The following is an 18,361-nucleotide window of genomic DNA, read 5'->3' on the forward strand; positions in this document are numbered from 1 at the left end:
CAAGAAAATGCTTCGGCGGCACCAAATGTCTTCATTGAAGGAAACGTTTCTTCCTTCTTCCTTTTAAAAAATACTTTAAAATGCTTCACTTTTCTTATTTCTCTGTCATGAGTACTCTTCTTCTTTCTCTTCTTCTTCTTCTTCTTCTTCTTCTTCTTCTTCTTCTTCTTCTTCTTCTTCTTCTTCTTCTTCTTCTTCTTCTTCTTCTTCTTCTTCTTCTTCTTCTTCTTCTTCTTCTTGCTGATTTTACAAACCTGTCTCTCAGCTAAGTGCCTAGTCCAGCGTTTCTCAACCTTTGATGGCCCATGCCCCCCTACCGAGTCGCTTAACATTCGTGGTCCCCTGCCCTTCAATAAAAGATGCAGATTTCGTTTTATGAAATTTATTTACTCAGTCTTAAAAGATAAATCAAAGTAAACATTTTTCTAAGCAATACAATCAATGACACACTTGCTGTTGGGCTTGTCTGACAAGGCCTCTTATGTCCGGCTCCGTCTTGGACGCAGCAAGGCGAATATCGTTCCCAACGTCAAGACGGTTTCTGGTCTTCGTTTTAATGGTCGCAAGGTCAGAAAATCCAGATTCGCAAAGATATGTTGTGGCGAATTGAATGAGCATTACGGATGCCTTCTTGCTGAGTAGTGGATACGCATCCTGAACAGCCAACCAGAAGGTGGAGTGGTCTTCTTTGTTACTGAAGACCAGCTGCATTGCTTTTGAAACCTTCAACTCTGCCAGCTCCTCTGCTTCGTCTTCAGTAGGTTCAATTTTGGCGTTAAACGGGTCTTTGTGCCACGGAACATCCAACGGTGCATCGTCGTAATACGATTTGAACTCAGCGGAGAGATTGTCGAGATGTCTAGTGATGCAATCTTTGATGCCGACGGGAAGCTCAATCCTCTGCGTCTGCAGGTGCTCGTCCAAGAAAGGAAACGAGGCAGTGGACCCGGCCTTGATTCGTGCCTGCCAGACTTCCATTCTCGCAGACAGTCCGGCAAGCTTGTCTTGAACGTCACTGACTGTCACATCACGGCCTTGCAAGGACTGGTTCATTTCCTTGAGTCGGCCGAATATATCGGCCAGGTAGGCGAGCATCATGACGAACTCTTCATTGTCAAAGTGGACATGGAGGTTGTTTTCGTTGTCTCGCAGGAAGATTTCCACCTCAACCCGGAGTTCACACAGCCAAGAGAGGCATTTCCCCCTCGATAGCCAACGGACTTTGGTGTGGAACAGAAGTCCAATATGTTCCGCTCCCATTTCGTTGGCCAGGAGTTGGAAGAGCCGATGATTTTTGGCCTTCGCACGAATGAAGTTGATCACTTTGACCGCGACGTCCATGACTTCCAGCAAACGAGGCGGAAGAGTCTTTGACGCAAGAGCGTATCGGTGTCGTGAACAGTGGGAGGACGTCACATGGGGCCATTCGTTCTTCACAAGCGTGACGAACCCTCCTCTGACGCCGACTATCGCTGGGGCACCATCAGTGCAAATGTGCTTGAAATTCTGCCAACGGAGTCCATTAGCTTCAAAAAAAGATCCACAATAGCTTTGATATCTGCTGCTGTCATTGTGGTTGGTAGGGTATTGCAGAACAAGAACTCTTCCTTCATCTTTCCCTCTCTCTCGTAGCGAGCGAAGGTGATCAACTGGCTCTCCAGGGCGGTGTCGGTAGACTCGTCTAATTGAAGGCTAGCCTGGAGCTTGCTTGTTTGATTTCGGAGCAAACTTGACGGCACACATCAGCGGCCATGTCGTCAATCCGTCGTCGGATCGGGTCATTAGAGAGCGAAACTTGCTGGATCTTCTTTTTCGCCTCTGGTCCGATCATCAATTTCACCATTTTCTCTGTACATGGCTTGATAAGGTCCTTAGCAATAGTGTGCGGATTCTTGCACTTCGCAATTCGGTCTGCCACTTCGTAGATGGATTGAAGAGCAGGTTTTTCTTCTGGCCGGAATCCAAATTTGGGAAGTGTCACTTCACGGTCATATCGTGATCGTTTCGCAGACAGAGCGTCGATATTATCTTCCTTCCTTCCGGGATGCATCTTGTCGCGATGGTTTGAAAGTTTGGAAGGATGTAGTGACGCATTTGACATCACGACCGAGCAGTGCAGACATTGCGCGCAGTCCACGCCATCTCGACTGACATTCCTGAATCCAAACTTGACACAGCTGTCATTCCATTTTCGAACCTTCGACATCTGAGAAAAAAATTGAAAAAAACAAAATTCTCACGTTTTTAGGTCATCTCTTCGAGCATGACCTAATAATATTGGTGTTGAGAGGAGAGGTGACGATCCGTCCGTCTGTCCGTTCACAATGAAGTTGAAGCGGGAGATCTGGTCATTAGTGATCCTGATAGAGGTCGATGAGACGTACACGATGGTATGACTTTCAAGGTCACCGAAGGTCAAGGTCACGAGGCCTTTGAAGTTGCGAAAATGACGATTTTCAAAATCTATCTCCTCCTACATTTCTCAAGCGATCTTGAATTTGATCGTGGCATATGAATCGATGGGACAATATCTAAATTTTGATCGGGCCGGATTTTCCATATTCACTTTCGTTTTTGTGTCACGTGACTTCAAATTTGGCAAAAAATGCGAAAATGACGATTTTCAAAATCTATCTCCTCCTACATTTCTCAAGCGATCTTGAATTTTATTGTGGCATATGAATCTATGGGACAATATCTAAATTTTGTCAGGCCGGATTTTCGATATTCGCTTTCGTTTTCGCGTCACGTGACTTCAAAGTTTGCAAAAACTGCCCTACCTTCAGGAGGCTATATATTTTCTCGCAGAGATGACCGTCACTCCCACACGGGGGTAATTTTTGAAAACATTGGTTTATATGAATGCTCTGTGGGCTCCGCCTTCTCTTTTAAAATCGTGGTTAAACTCATCTACCCTTTTTACTTTGACACTATGACCGGAGACTCGTCACCTTAATTGTACATTACAAGCTTCTGCATTCTGAATTGCAGTTTTTCGGCGTCCGCTTATGGCCCCCCCGGTCGAAGGCCGATGGCCCCCTTGGGGGGCCATAGGCCCCCGGTTGAGAAACGCTTGCCTTGTCCATCATCTCTCCTCCTATACCGACAGCACCAACTTTCTCCGTGCCTTCAAGAAAAATGCCTTCCACCCAAGCCATGATATTTTCTCCGTATGTCCATTTTGGGAATCTTGAGAAGTACAGTTTGCAGAGGTTGTCTGCTCACGACAATCAAACCCCATTCACCTTAGTTTATGGTGTCAAACCCCCTCTATGCCAGTACAAAGCCCACAACAGGTGTGTGTCCACTCTCAGGAGAGGCAGAAAACAACATCTGTCCAATCTCAAGATTGAACTTTCAAACTTTTCTTCCTCTTGGACATGGGGGCACCTCTAGTGTATGCTCCCCCAACCCCCAGGCACCACAGCTGATACCACTCGTGAGAAGAACAAATGCCTCAATTCTGTGTTTACTTCCAAATATTGTGTCCTCTCTGTGCCCACAGACATGAGTTCAGGGTTGCCTCTATTGACAATTCTTGAGGTCTCAATGCAGTCTGGAACCCTGCCTTGGTCTCTGAACTCTCTGCCTATGGCATCCAAGGCCAATTCAACACATGGCTCATTGACCTCCTCTACTGTCTTAGCAAACGTGTGGCACTCGACAGAATCCTTTCATCCCCTCTCCCCATTAAAGCTGGAGTACCCCAGGCCCAGTTCTATTCCTAATCTTTATCAACCATCTCTCTCACAATCTGGAAAATCGCATTTATGTATTTGCTGACGACTACATCCTCTGCCGTGACATCCTTCATCCTTAAGGTCCAAAGCTGGCAGCAGCCTCTTCCCTCTCTTCAGACCTTGACAAAATCACAAGCTGGTGAAAGACTTGGAATATGCCTTTCAAACCAGACAATCTCACACTCTCACTATCTCTCTTGGCAGCTCACGCCCCTCGCCCCCCATCTACTTTCTTAACAATCCTAATGAGGAAGCTCAGTTTCTCAAACTCATGGGTCTTTCATGATCTTTCATGATTCTCATGATTCTATTTCATGATTCTCCTCTCAGCCATGGTCTTTATTGGGCAAACCACATTTCAAAGTTTGCCACCAAAGATAGTCACCGGCTTCACATCCTCCATCGTATAAACCACCTGAACTCCTTTCCACCTACAAAGCCTTCATCCACAGCTTGCTAATGTACTGCTCTCCCTTATGGGCTGATAGCCCCTGCCTCACACCTTGCTTCGCTTGACGCCGTGGAAACCAAATCCTTAAAAATCATTGGAATCTCCCATGATGAAGCTGAGTCTATCTATGGGCCTGCCACTTTCCCATCACAGACATGTCTGTGTTCTCTCTGTCTTATGCCACCTCCTTTATGGTCTTGCACCGACTGCTCTTTCTGTTCTTTGTCCTCCTCCTCCCCCCTCCTCCCCCTCCTCCACCCCCAGGGTCCTGTAGGGCCAACACAATCCACCATCAATCCCCTTCTGATGAAACTCCCAAAATTCAGGAGCACTGCTCACCTCCACTCATTCGTTTCCTCTTCCCCCCGTGGAATCAACTTCCCCATTCTCTTCAATCTCATTCTTCCCTCAATGTCATCAAGACCAATGTTCACCACCATCTCGAATCATCCCCCATCCAAAGCCATGATATCTTCTGCCCCGTTCAGTGTTCAGGCTGATGGCATCGCATGGAGATAAATGCACACAAATAAGCAAGAGGACTCTCAGCTGAAACAGGAACCAGTCGCACATTAGCGTGACGAATGGTGAAGGAAGACATTGGCCTTTTTCCTTTCAAAGTTCAGATTTTCCAGAAACTTAATGAACGTGATCACAGAAGACGGGATGGATTATGTAACCACTTTTCTGAAGCACTGGAAAATGAAGACCTTGATATCGCTGACATATCTCTGATGAGTTGATATTTATATTAATGGGATTATGAATAAAAAGAATTGCAGATTTGGGAGATTGAAAAAGCCACTCGTTTTCACTCTTTGATAATCACCGTCTGTTTTGGATCGAGCAAGTTTGTTGCAAATCTATGTTCCCCAATTGTTTTTTTTTAGGACCCTTATAACGAAATGCCAGTAACTGTGACGTCAGATCATTATATTTACATGCTGAAGACGTACTGATGGAACAGGGTGAGAAATAATGAGAATTTGTGGTTTCAACAAGATGGAGCCACATTCCACCTGTCGAATGAATTCCTCGCTTGGTTGGGGGAAAAAAAAAATCTGAATCACCTTACCATTTAAAGAATTGAATTATCTTGGTCTCCCAGATCATCTGACACAATTGCTGATTTGAAAGATGCAGAACTTAAGTTTTCAGATTATGTCGGGAGTTACATAAGACACCCTTCACGAAGTGATGCGTAACCTGTTGCTGCATATAAGAAAATGTATTGAACAGCTGGGAGATCGTATTGAACAGTCGCTTTAAGTTGTGAAACTTGAGGATTGTCGAAATATTTCATAATATTAAAAAAAAATTCCTTCATATCTGTCACTGGTGTCGTTATGATTTCTTGGTTTTAATTTACCATTTTTGTGGCCCACCCTCTGGAATTGTCCCTCATCCACCACTTTTTCATGTATGTGTGAGCCAGGGAGAAGCTGGGTGGCCAGGAAAACCAGGATTGCAGGGCCCAAAGGGAAATACTGGAAGCCATGGGTTAGATGGTATGGCAGGAGGTGTTGGTAAAAAAGGAGATCCTGGACTTCCTGGTTTCCAAGGTATGATCGATACCATATCTCTCCTTTCCTCTTCTCTCTGTCCTTTATCCAGATAATTGTAAACATGGTGAGAAATGCCAATGCAATGTAAGAACGTCCTATTTTTATCTTTAAATTGTATTTGAGCAACCGATACAAGTTTGAATTTTTCTAATGGGATTGAGCCCATTATTTTCGTACCAAATTGCAGTGAGCTTGGATCCAACTGTTTTGTTAGGGTCTATTTTCCTGGCATGATGACACTTCAAAGAAGGACCATTGGGTGGGGTACGGATGAGGGGAGGTGGGGGGAGGTCATGGGAAGATGTTGGATCTAAAGGCAGAAATGTTCACCCAAATTGCTGAGGAACCTTTGGACTCTCTTGTTGCTCGATTTACACCACAGTTATAGCAATGATATGCACAGCATTTCTAATAATGTATGTGTAGGCACTCCTGGACAAAGAGGAGAAAAAGGCAGCCCAGGCTTACAAGGAAGTTCAGGAGTTTTGGGAAGTCCTGGTCCCAAAGGTAAGAACATGTGCTCTTGCGGTTAATTAATTGTGCACTTGGTGAAGGCCAGGCCATTCATTGTTTGGTGGTGCACAGATACCATAATCTTCATAACCAGAGAAGTTATTTTCATGTCATTCAAAACGTCATCTCTAATATTTAATTATTGATTGCTTTTTTCCCAAGGTCTTCCACTTTTTTTAATATTTAAGTTAGTTTGCAAACCATTTTTTAAATGAGAAATTGCGTAGTAAAACAAGTGCAAGCAGTAACTTTTCGACTACTTTCGACTACATGCGTTTAAGATTCAGTTACCAAGTTGTGGTTGTTAAGTGTGACTTAACCCCGTCGATGTGCTATATTTATGAGACTGACCCTAATAAGTTAATAACATCATTGCAGCTGTTCAGCTTGCTGATGTAACCAGGTGAAGGCATACGTGACTATAGGAAATAGCGAAACTACTCCACAAGGACTCTCTTATTAATAACTTACTCTTGAGGCCCAAAGTTGATGGAGCTAAAAGACTACATCTACAAGAGACCACATGGGCACATGATGGAGGAACAAGATTCCTGTAGTTGTTTCAAGTGGCAAAGACATAAACTTGAAGCAAAGCTTGCATTTACTCGTATGGTTCATCATCTTCGGAAAAGAAAAATATCTCTCATTCCCAGAACTACAACAATGGAAAAGTTACTTGATTTTTTTTTGTCCTTTTTTATTCTCATTCTGATATCCCAAATAGGTACAAGTGTCCTGTGATGAGAGCATCAGCAGAAAGGTCAGATATAAATATTAAAACATGTCCTGAAATATTTCTATTTCCTAGGTCACCGGGGGGTACCGGGAGAGACAGGACCTTCTGGTATACCTGGCAAACCAGGCCGTGATGGCTTTCCAGGGCCAGTTGGGCCTCCAGGCGAATCAGGTATGTTGATTGTATCAGAGTCATCATCTGTTTGCTTGGCTCATTGTGGTTGGCTCATTTGACAAAGCATGCAAATGATGAGTTTCTAAAACGTGGATCTCCACAAGCTCTGTAAATAACACTTTTAAAATGAAAACTGTGGATTTGTCTTGGGATATGATGGAGATATTACATTTTGAAAATGAAAATGTCATCAAAAAGTAAATTCAGCCTTCAGGATTATCTTCCTTTTTCATAGCAACCATACTTATTCCATGATTCAAAGACGAATACTGCAATCTCCGGAAGTCTGTTGTTGTCTTAACGGTTAAGGTGGTTGACTTAAGATTTTAGGGTCTTAAGTTTGAGCCTCTGTGTCTGACGTTAAATTACACCAGGTGGGTTGACAGTCTGTCATCCTTCCAAGGTTGGCAAAATGAGGACCAGCTTACTGGACACAGGGGGCACTACATCAGCAGCACAGCCGTGCTTCCAGCAATGATACAACCAGCAGCCACAGGCTACGTGCGAAACAATAATAATAATAATAATAATAATAATAATAATAATCGTAATCTCTGGTAGAACATCATTGATAGTATTGGCATGGATATTTTTGATCACTTTGGACTCTTTTGAAAGCATTTTTGAGATACAAAGCACACCAGCATACTTTTGGTACTTCTACATACTTTCCTCAACTGTCAGATGAAAAAAACTTGTGACACTTGCCAATTAGTTTTAATGTATAAATAAATTTCCATTAAAAATAGATTTTGCTTTGCTTTTGAATAAACAGTCGAATGGGATGATTTGACCAGTTTTGAGCTATTTATTTTATCTTCATCTGGCTTATACAAATCTAGTCATCGGTGGGTTGTCGTAATTATAGAATATCCCAAATGGAAAGTTTTGTGAGTCCTGGTATTGTGTTCTCTGAAGTCTTTTTGTTTACATAAGCTATTATTGCATGAAAGAAGCTTTTCTTTTTTCCTCAGATATGCACTACAATAATGATAGAAGTTTAGAAATGTCAGAAGCACAATAAAATGCAAAAAAACACCATTTCAAAATTATATAAATGAAGGCCATTAACATATTTTTTTTTAAGTTTTACAAAAAAACGATTTTTAATTATAATTAATTTTGACGAGCAATAATTATTGGGACACAGTAGTGACAAACGTTGCACATCAGGGGCAGATATACACTGTCTTCCAGAAAATTGTCAAATTTTGGAACTCAAGCAAACATCAAATTACATGATTTTTTTTGTTGTTGCCCATTTCATATAAAAAAATTTAAAATACTGAAATTTCATTGTTTTGAAAATTTATCAATGCTTTGTAATTAAGTCAGAAATAAAATCAAAATCGAATTTGTTAGTCAAAAATATAAAATAAAAAACTAGAAAGCATCTGAAGATGTAAAGCCTGTCTGCATTGGCTTTGTATTCAGACTTCTCTTTTCGTCTATATGCTAAACATGACGGAAACAGCTAAAAAAAAAAAATTCTGAAAAATTTACTATTTTAGGTGACCTTGATCTTTTGACCTCAAAATAAAAACCCTCAGTGACCCAATGTGCACCCATTCCGCTTCTAACCTTTGATTGGTGAACCATTTTAGTGACCCAATATGCAAAAAAAATTATTTTCAGATCAATTGGATGAAAATTGATGATTTTGTCTGACGTTTGCCTTTGACCTTTTGACCAAATTATTAATTTGTTTCTCTATATTCTCATAATAGAGCTTTGTTAAAAAACTGATTACAAAAGCTAAAATGATAATTAAAATTTCATGGTCAATTGGATCAAAATTGACGATTTTATGTGATGCGTCTTTGACCTTGTAATCTTTTGACCAAAATATTAACTTGACTTCTGCATATTCTCATAATAAAGCTTTGCTGAAAATTTGATAACAAAAGTTAAAATTGTAAAAAAAATGCTACGGAAACACACACAGACACAGACAGACAAACGCACAGACTCTCAAACCCCCTGTTCTACAGCCCACAAGGCATTGGTGGCTCCTGGTAGCCTAAAGTGCGGCTCCTGATGTGTGGCCGACAATATAAAAATGTAAAAACACCCCATAATAATCCGCAATAAATGCTATCAAACTGAACCAATGGTTTCAAATGAGTGTTCCAATGCGAAGCATAAAAGTTACCTCACTCCATCATATGGTTGCAGGAAACAACCAATTCTGCTTGCGGCCCAGTTAACCACAACGCAGAAGAGTATGTGGAGGCGTGGCCGAATAGCAGCCATTATGGAGCCCTGCAAGTGGTGTGGCAGCTCTCACACTGATGCCTTATTGGCAAAAGTGCCCTCCCCTCCCCAAAAAATAGTGAAGATCACTGCTTTAACCACTAACACACTGCCAGGTGGGTAGAGGACGATAGGTCACCACATTCACCCAAAATTTGGATGCAGGTCGGTGGTTTAAGAACCATATGTCCATTGGTGAATCTGCTGATAGTGAACAGCAGACCGGAGCTCCTCTTTCTCATGGCGCTTTAAATGCGACGATTCCCAATCGACTCATCTTCGGATTTATTCTGCCAAATCTATCATGCGCTTGGAGTTGCGTGTTCCCCAATGTCCAAGACACAGGTTCGCATTTACAAAGGATTCATGAAAAATAAATAAATATGGTTTGGTGAGAAGGGAAGAACGAGAAAAACATGGCCGCTGGGATGATCACGTAACTAACTGTGCAATAAATAAAAGGAACCCCTCTCAACCACGGTTTCAACATCGGACTTATTTATCGATGACCATCGAAAAACCTTTCGAGTGAGCGATGTTGCTCGTGCTTGATGCAGATCGCTCCCAGACGCGCAGCGGGAAAGGTCCAGTCAACATGCTCATCGATCCAGATACCCAGAGATGTTCCTGTCCCCCCATAATAATTTTTTTTTTTAATGATCTCATTGAAAGACTTATTTTGGTAGAACATCAGCCTTAAAGGCTGGAAACACTCGAGGACATATGACGTGGCAGTGCCCCAAGCAGTTGCAAAGTAACATCGAAGACCATACTTGCAAGATGGCCCGTGTTGTTATTATGGACGGATGTTACAAATACTAAGCGAAATATCATGAAGCTCAAGCCAAGTTTGAGTTTGGCGCTCTACTCCAAAAACTGAGGACGTTTTCCTTGGTTGATAACCTGCTCATGATCATGTCTGGTGTATTAATCTGTGGTTTTGCATACTTCCTCACTGCCTTCCTGATTAATTTGCTGCTGCTAGCTATCTACCATGCTGTATAAGAAGAAACATATCATTGTGAGTTTATCAATGCATGTGCCGTCTCTGAAGGATGTTAAACTGAACGTCCCGTCTGCTGGCATTAGTTGGTGGACGATAAATATCCCACGGTGTCCTTTGCGAAGAGTAGGCGAGCTATCGCCAGCACTATGAACAAATTCAAAATTCCTCCCCTAACCGACAGAGGGCATCGCATTAGCGGTACAGCCGCACCCTCAGCCAATGATGCCATCACGCAGCCTTGTGCTACATACCAAATAAGAAGAATTGTGAGCTTACTAAAGTACTACCTTGGTGGTAACACAGAAGTTAATTTGGGATTACATTATTTTAAAATCATAAATTACCTCTCACAGAATTTGACGAGCAACATTTATCCCAGAAGGCTGAGAAGTAAGTGTCTGTGTTGATCCGAAACGTGATTCGTGTGTTGACCTTTTGAACAGGAATTGTTTTAATGAGCAAGCTTCTTTTTAGATTTAATTTATTAATTTGCTAAACTTTAAGGAGGCTGATTTTGAAAAAAAAAATTGTCTCTAATCCCACCCTCGTCCTCACCTCCCCCCCCCCCCACACCTTCTTTTTTTTCCAGGATTAACAATCTCAGGTAGACCAGGTACTTCTGGGCCCCCTGGTCCTCAAGGTAAAATTCATTGTCGACACTTGAAGGCTGGCATTATACAAATGACATTATGCTCGAGAAAGTAGTGTACATGTAAAAAAGAAAACAGAAGTTGTATCAACATGCCTGCTGTTTGTGTAATGTGTTGCACTCAGTGAAGCGATTTACCAGTGGTGCCATAACAAGTTATGACACCACTGTGTTACAAAAGCTGAGCCCTCTCTTTTGCTTCCAAGTGAATTGCAAAGTAAATTTACCAATTCAATAGCCATGCACAGTGATGACAATCCTGTGTTATTATTACAATGGAATGGATGCGTAGTTTGGTGCATCGAATCTATAGACGCATGGCCATTGCAAGGCAATCACAAGATTACGTAAAGGTCTCAATATATCTCAGTCCATAGAGTGCTCACCTTTGAGCTTCCTCATTCTGAGTTGGTTAAGGCAATATTGATTCCAAATATATTCACCGTTCTAGTTTGAAGTTTAGCAGGGGGTGCTTCATCATGGAGTACAATTGGTTATGGTACTAACTGAAAGGCCAATTATGGAGATGGAAAATCCAAGCATCATGCAGATATTAAAGAAGCATCATGTAGAACGTAGTACGATTGCAGATTGTTGCTTGCTTCATTCTCAAACCACAAATACAATATTGTTCAAAGTTATTTCTTAGTTATCCTGTGTCAGAGTGGCAACCCATCCAGGATTGTGCCCAATAGCCAAGGAGACTGCTTAGGCAGCACCAATGCTCTGCACAGGGTATGGTCCCAATGAATGGATGGATTTCTTGGTAATGGGGAATTCAGTTTGTTTTGCAGCACCTTTTAGATCACCGGTATGTCTGACACAGGAATGAAGGACCAAATGACCTCTTTCTGTATCTATGTCTTTGGTTTAGACCACCATGACATTTTAATGGCTATTTTTGTCTATTTTTAAATGGCTATTTTTAAAGTGAAGCATTATGAGTGTCTGTTGATTGAATATATTTGACCTCCACAGGACCCAAAGGAAAGTCTGGAGTTCCTGGGTCTCCTGGACCACCTGGTCCTTCGGGTTTCAAAGGTGAACTTGGGCCACCTGGAAGTCAGGGAGCCGACGGCCCACCAGGCCGTCCGGGGCTACCAGGCATCGCTTTGCCAGGAGTTAAAGGAGATCCAGGTGTTTTGGGTCAGAGAGGGCTCCCAGGTAACTGAATTTTTATAATGTGTGCTACCTTTACCCAGAATTTAATACTAGTCACCACTTAGTGTATCATTCATGCATTGAAAACGGAATGAGTGTTTTTAATACTGTTGTGTTTTTCTGGGATAAAGAAAGATTCTTGTAAAATCAATGACTGAATGTTAAGTTGCCTATTCATTCTTGTTTATTTAAACACAATGATTGGATTTGATGTATTGTTCAGCGTGAAGGTTGATCATGAATACATTTCACATGGGTCGGTTTCTTGTCCTTATAAAGGTCAAATGGGCCTGATGGGTGAGCCAGGACTTCCTGGGTTTCCTGCACCAAAAGGAGACAAAGGAGTGCCGGGTCTGCCAGGCATGGCAGGCATCCTTGGAGCAAAGGGAAATATTGGCCCTCCGGGTAGAAGGGTAATGCATAATTAAACTACTTGCTTTATATAAGAGTTGTTGGTAATATGCTCACCTCCAAGCTGCCTTGCCCTGCATTCAATTCCTGACAGATCAGACCCTAATAAAACTAATAAACCCATTTTATAGTGTCAGCATGACGCAATACATTGTGGAACAAACCATCCTTCAGAGTAAAACATTCAGCTTGCTTCTTATATTTGGGCCTCAATGTTATTGTGCTACATTTTTCAAGAGTCTGCCGTTGAGCAAATACCGTGGACAAATTCCCTGGATATGTGAGTGAAGGGCTAAACAACTTTGCTGCATTTAGTTCCATCCTGATCAAAAACTGCAACGCAGTGCCTATAGAAAGTCTACACCCCCTTTCAATTTTTTTACTTTTTCTTGCCTTGTAGTCTGGAATTAGATTGCATTAAATCAGACTTTTCCCACCTTTACTTACACATCGTAACCCACAACTTGCAAGTGAAAAACAAATTCTACAAATTTCAAAAAATTCATTAAAAATACAAAACTAGAACATCTTGGTTGGATAAGTTTCCACCACCCTGAGTTAACACTTGGTGGAAACACCTTTGACAGCAATTACAGCTGATAGTCTGTTGGGATAGGTTTCTACCAACTTTGCACATCTTGATTGGGCAATAGTTGCTCATTCTTCTGTACAAAACTGTTCAAGCTCAGTCAAGTTGTGTGGGGAGCAATCTTCAAGTCCCCACAAGTTGTGTGGGGAGCAATCTTCAAGTCATGCCACAGATTTTCGATTGGATTTCAGTCGAGGCTCTGACTGGGCCACTCAAGGACATTTATCTTTTTGTTCTTTCACCACTCCAGTGTAGCTTTGGCTGTGTGCTTTGGGTCATTATCATGCTGAAAGGTGAACTTCCGTACAATTTCAGTTTTCCTCTTGGATTTTACTGTATTTTGCTCCATCCATTTCCCCTTCTATCCTAATAAGTGTCCCGATCCCTGCTGATGAGAACCATCCCCATAACATGACGCTGCCACCACCATGCTTCACAGTCGGGATGGTGTTCTTTGGATGATGTGCTGTGTTGGGTTTTCACCAAACATAATGTTTTGCATTTTGGCCAAAAGTTTCCATCTTGGTTTTGTCAGACCACAAAACATTTTGCCACATGGCTTCAGAATCTCAGAAGTGGTTTCATGCATACCTCAAACGGGACTTAACATGGGCTTTTCTGAGTAATGGCTTCCTTCTTTCCACCCTACTGTACAGGCCAGACTAGTGGAGTGCTTGGGATATTGTTGTCACATGCACACGGTGACCAGTCTTTGACATAAAGGCCTGTAGTTCTTTCAAAGTTGCCATTAGCCCATTAGTGGCCTCTCTGATCAGTCTACTCCTTGCTTGGTCATCCAGTTTGAAGGGACGGCCTGATCTAGGCAGGGTCTTGGTGGTACGATATGCCTTCCACTCATTAATGATTGTCTTTACTGTGCTCCAAGGGATATTCAAGGCTGTCAAAATATTTTTATACCCATCCCCTGATATGTGCCTTTCTACAACTTTATCCTTGAAAGCTTTTGAAATGTCTTTTGAAAGCTCCTTGGTGGTCACGGTTGAGTCTTTGCTGTGAAATGCACTACCCAGCAGAGGAAACCTACAGGAACAGCTGATTTTATCCTTAAATAATCAGAATCATGACAATTTAACACAGGTGGAGGCCAATTAACTTGGTGTGTGAATTTGAAGGTGATTGGTTGCACCTGAGCTCATTTACAATTGCTATTAAAGGGGGGTGGAATCTTATCGAACCAAGATATTCAACCAAGATATAGTTTTGTACTTTTAATGAATTTTCTGAAATTTGTATAATTTGTTTTTCACTTGGAAGTTGTGGGTTACGATGTCTAAATAAAGGTGGAAAAAGTCTGATTTAATGCAATTTAATTCCAGGCTATAAGGCAACAAAAGGTGAAAATTTTGAAAGGGGGTGTAAACTTTCTAGAGGCACTGCAACTGAATTAATGATGACCCTAAAATGGAAGATCTGATCAGATCAGAGAACGATTTTCTTGAAACCGAACTACAATTGAACTTGATGTTGCAATGGAAATGGATTTTTTTTATTTTTTGGAAACACATGTTGCATTGATGTACTGTACTTTCTGTTTGTGTTGTTGCCTCGAAGTTCCTCTGGGGAAGTGGGATGACGTCAATGACTAACAGAGTCCAGATAAGTATGGGATAGCAAATAATAAAGCAAATAATGCGGAGGCAAAGGCAAAGACACAAGTTTGCAGAAGAATGTATGATGGTGATTTGGAGACAGAGGAGTGACAGAAGAACATCTGTAGAATTGTGAAAGTCAGAGACAGTGTATCCAAAGATATCTCCTCGATAAAACTGCTAAATGAGGAGAACCCAATAATTCAGAAAGTAGAACCTGCTGCAAAACAAGGGATAAACAAGAACCATCCGGAAAGAAGAGGTCGGGAGAGTGTTAGCGAGAATGAAAAATGGTAAGGTAATTGGGCCAGGTGTGATACCTGTTGAAGTGTGGAAGCTAGTGTTGGGTGAAGAGGGTGTTGACTTCTTGCTACAGCTGTTCAGGAACATTTATGAAAAAGAAGAAATGCTGAGTGAGTGCAGAGAAAGCATATCGGTCCAGATTTACAAGCATAAAGGAGATGAGCAAGCATGCAACAACTACATAGTCATCAAACTGATGTCGCACACATTGAAGATCTGAGAGAATATTGAAGGAGGAAGTAATGGTCAGATAAGAGCAATTTGGATTTATGCCAGGCAGGAGCACAGTGGACACGATTTTTGCCCTTAGACGGATGGTTGAAGAGTGTAGAGAAGGTCAGAAGGATCTCCCTTCGGTATTTATCGATTTGGAAAAGACCTATGATAGAGTGCTGCGACACGAGTTGTGAAAATGTTTGAGAGAGATCCATGCCAGAGAAGTATGTGAAACTGATCCAGGATATGTACAATGGGTGCTCTACACAAGTGAAGATCAGTGTTGGAGTGACGGATAGTTTAATGGTGGAAGTCAATGTACATCAAGGCTCTGCATCGAGGCCATTTTTGTTTCTTATTGTGATGGATGTTCTGACAGCTGACGTGAGAACACAGGCACCATGGAGCATGTTGTTTGCAGATGGCATGGTATTGTGTGCCGAAAATAAGGGAGAGGTCGAATTGAAAGTGGAATTAGTGGAGGAAGGCATTGGAAGATCGGAGCCTGAGAATTACTCGGTCAGAAACGGAGTACATGAAATATGTACAGTGAGTATTGAAAAGGTAGAGGGAAACGGAGTGGTGATGCAAAGGGGAAAAGGTCAAGAAGGTGCAGAAGTTCAAGTACCTGGGTTCAGTAGTGTAGCAGGATGGTGCATTAGATAGGGAGATGAGCATCAGGATACAGGCAGGATGGAGTAACTGGAAGAAGGTTTCAGGTGTGCTTTGTGATTGAAAGATGACGATGACAGTGAGGTCAGCGCTGTTGTATGGCACGGAGACTTGGCCAATGACAATAAATTTGGAGCAAAGATTAGATGTAATTGAGATGAGGATGTTGAGATGGTCATGTGGTATAACTCATGCAACCATCATGTGAAAAGATCATGTGAAGAAAGAATACATAAATGGAACTATGAAGGTTGCTGAAGCATCAAAGAAGGTACAGGGAAGTAGATCGAGATGGATATGGGCATGTGATGAGAAGGGATGAGGAATTGGGTGGGGAGAAGGAATGAGGAGTATGTGAACAGAAGATTGATGACAATGACACCACCCAGAAAGAGACAGCATGGCAGACCGAAGAGAAGGTGGAGTGATTGTGTGCAAGTGGACATAAAGGAGAAAGATGTTGATAAATAATTGGTATAAGACCGACCCAAATGGGAGAGCAAGATCCGTGTCAGAAGCTCCACTGATGTTGCGTTGTAGTTATTAATAATGCTGCAGAATAAGTAGAAGACCAAGAAGAAGATGTGATGATTTGATGTTGAACAAATTAACATAATTGAGAATCAACATGTGACGAGGTCCTGTTAGTGAGAATGACGGTGCAAGTGTACTTGAGGGTTAAGGAACCTCCAAAGAAGACAATACCACTTGATACCTGCATTCCAGCCAGGAATTTGGAATTAGGTGCAGGCGATAACGAAGTACACTGTACGATCTTTAATGAACATCTACCAATTAATGTTAGCAGATGGGATGGGGCACCAACCCACCAGGTTTGTCTATGCTTTATCCTCTAAATGCTGAGCGTCAAGCAAGGAAGCAACATTTTTAAAGTCTTTGGTATGACTTGCCCGGATCAGGATTGAACCGTCATCCTCACCGACTCAGAACAGACACTCCATTACGCCACCGAGAACACATTACTTTATCTTCATTTTAACACAAGGTTCTGATGCCAGTCTTACTTAATTATAACAAGAAACTTTTGGCTGCTCTGATGGTTTTTAGTTTTTTTTTGTCCTCGGCTTATCTTTTTCTTCTCTGTGTGCTCTACTGTGGGTGATTTTGTAACAATGATTGATGACTGGTGAGAATCTGCCATTTCGGTGATGTTTTAACGATCACAGCAATGTTATGACACTGAATGTATACGTTCATCACAATATTGGAGTCAAACTTTTTCACTGGTGTAAAGGACAGCTTGTAATTGTCGTTCTTAAAGATTATGAAATGTATAAATGTTGGTTATTGATGAGAGTACATTCTAAATGTAGACCATCTGATACGCAGTGCAGCGTTTCCTCAACAGGGACTTCATGGAGAGACTGGTGCTGATGGAGTTAAAGGAAATATGGGAAGATCTGGAATCACTGGAGCACCTGGTAAAGTCACAAGTGTTCTAACACAAGCTGATGAGTTTTAGGGTCATCTTTACTCTTAGTCACGGACCAGTGTTTGCTTGTGTGTGTTTGTGTGTTTGTTTGTCACGCTACTCTAACTTTTCTGGGCCGATTACTTCCAAACTTGCTACATAGAATTGGCATTACCCCAATTAGTGTATCGGCGTGTTTTTATCTTTGCTGGTGGTCTTGGGGGGGGGGGGAAGGAGGGAGAGGCATGATAGCATGATATGATGATAGCATGATCGTACTGTATAGCATGATATTTCAAAAATGTATTGGGCCCGATGTGTTCTCATGGATCAGGCATTACGTGGCGGAGGTATGCGCTCGACTGGGTGCCCTTCGAGTTTTATTTTGTTTTCGGGAGCGAATGAGGCAGCTGTCAGTTGCCAATACACTGCCTAAATATAGGTTTGCATCAGAAGAACGTGTTGCATTCCTGGAACAAGTTCGCCCATCGGGCGGGTACTCTGCTGGTATAAATAATACATACACAAAATATTGACTTCCCACCCTTTTCCCAAATACATAGTTTTAAGCATCCCCTCTACTTACTTCTATCTCTTCCCTTCCTTTCTCTTTCCTTCCTTCCCTTATGTTTGAATTCAGTTGGAGGGAAGCTGTTGGAGGCGAAGATTAAGGAATGAATAGGGAACCAGTTGAATAATTTCAAACTAATTAAATGTAGTCAGCATGGATGTACTAAAGGGAAATCATGTTTAATAAATGTATTGGACTTCGATGAAGCAGTTTCTGACTGGGTGGATGAGGGAAGTGCGGTGGACAAAGTATATCTAGACTTCCAGAAGGTATTGATAAGGTACCACGTAAGATACCACTATGTAGTGT

At 41.9% G+C, this 18,361-nt stretch overlaps 1 protein-coding gene across 1 annotated transcript in view; it reads left to right on the forward strand.

The window, feature by feature from the left end:
* Positions 1-18,361, forward strand: part of LOC147023628 (uncharacterized) — a 244,871-nt gene that overhangs the window by 210,695 nt on the left and 15,815 nt on the right. The window contains exons 38-44 of the mRNA XM_085889230.1: positions 5,627-5,753; positions 6,183-6,263; positions 7,078-7,176; positions 11,028-11,078; positions 12,066-12,251; positions 12,528-12,661; positions 17,419-17,491. Coding sequence (XP_085745356.1) covers positions 5,627-5,753; positions 6,183-6,263; positions 7,078-7,176; positions 11,028-11,078; positions 12,066-12,251; positions 12,528-12,661; positions 17,419-17,491 — 751 coding nt within the window. The remainder of the gene's footprint in view (positions 1-5,626; positions 5,754-6,182; positions 6,264-7,077; positions 7,177-11,027; positions 11,079-12,065; positions 12,252-12,527; positions 12,662-17,418; positions 17,492-18,361) is intronic.

This window comes from Eptatretus burgeri, chromosome 7 (assembly GCF_056783735.1).
Source record: "Eptatretus burgeri isolate ZD-2024b chromosome 7, Ebu_testis_v1, whole genome shotgun sequence".
NCBI classification, from domain to species: Eukaryota; Metazoa; Chordata; class Myxini; order Myxiniformes; family Myxinidae; genus Eptatretus; species Eptatretus burgeri.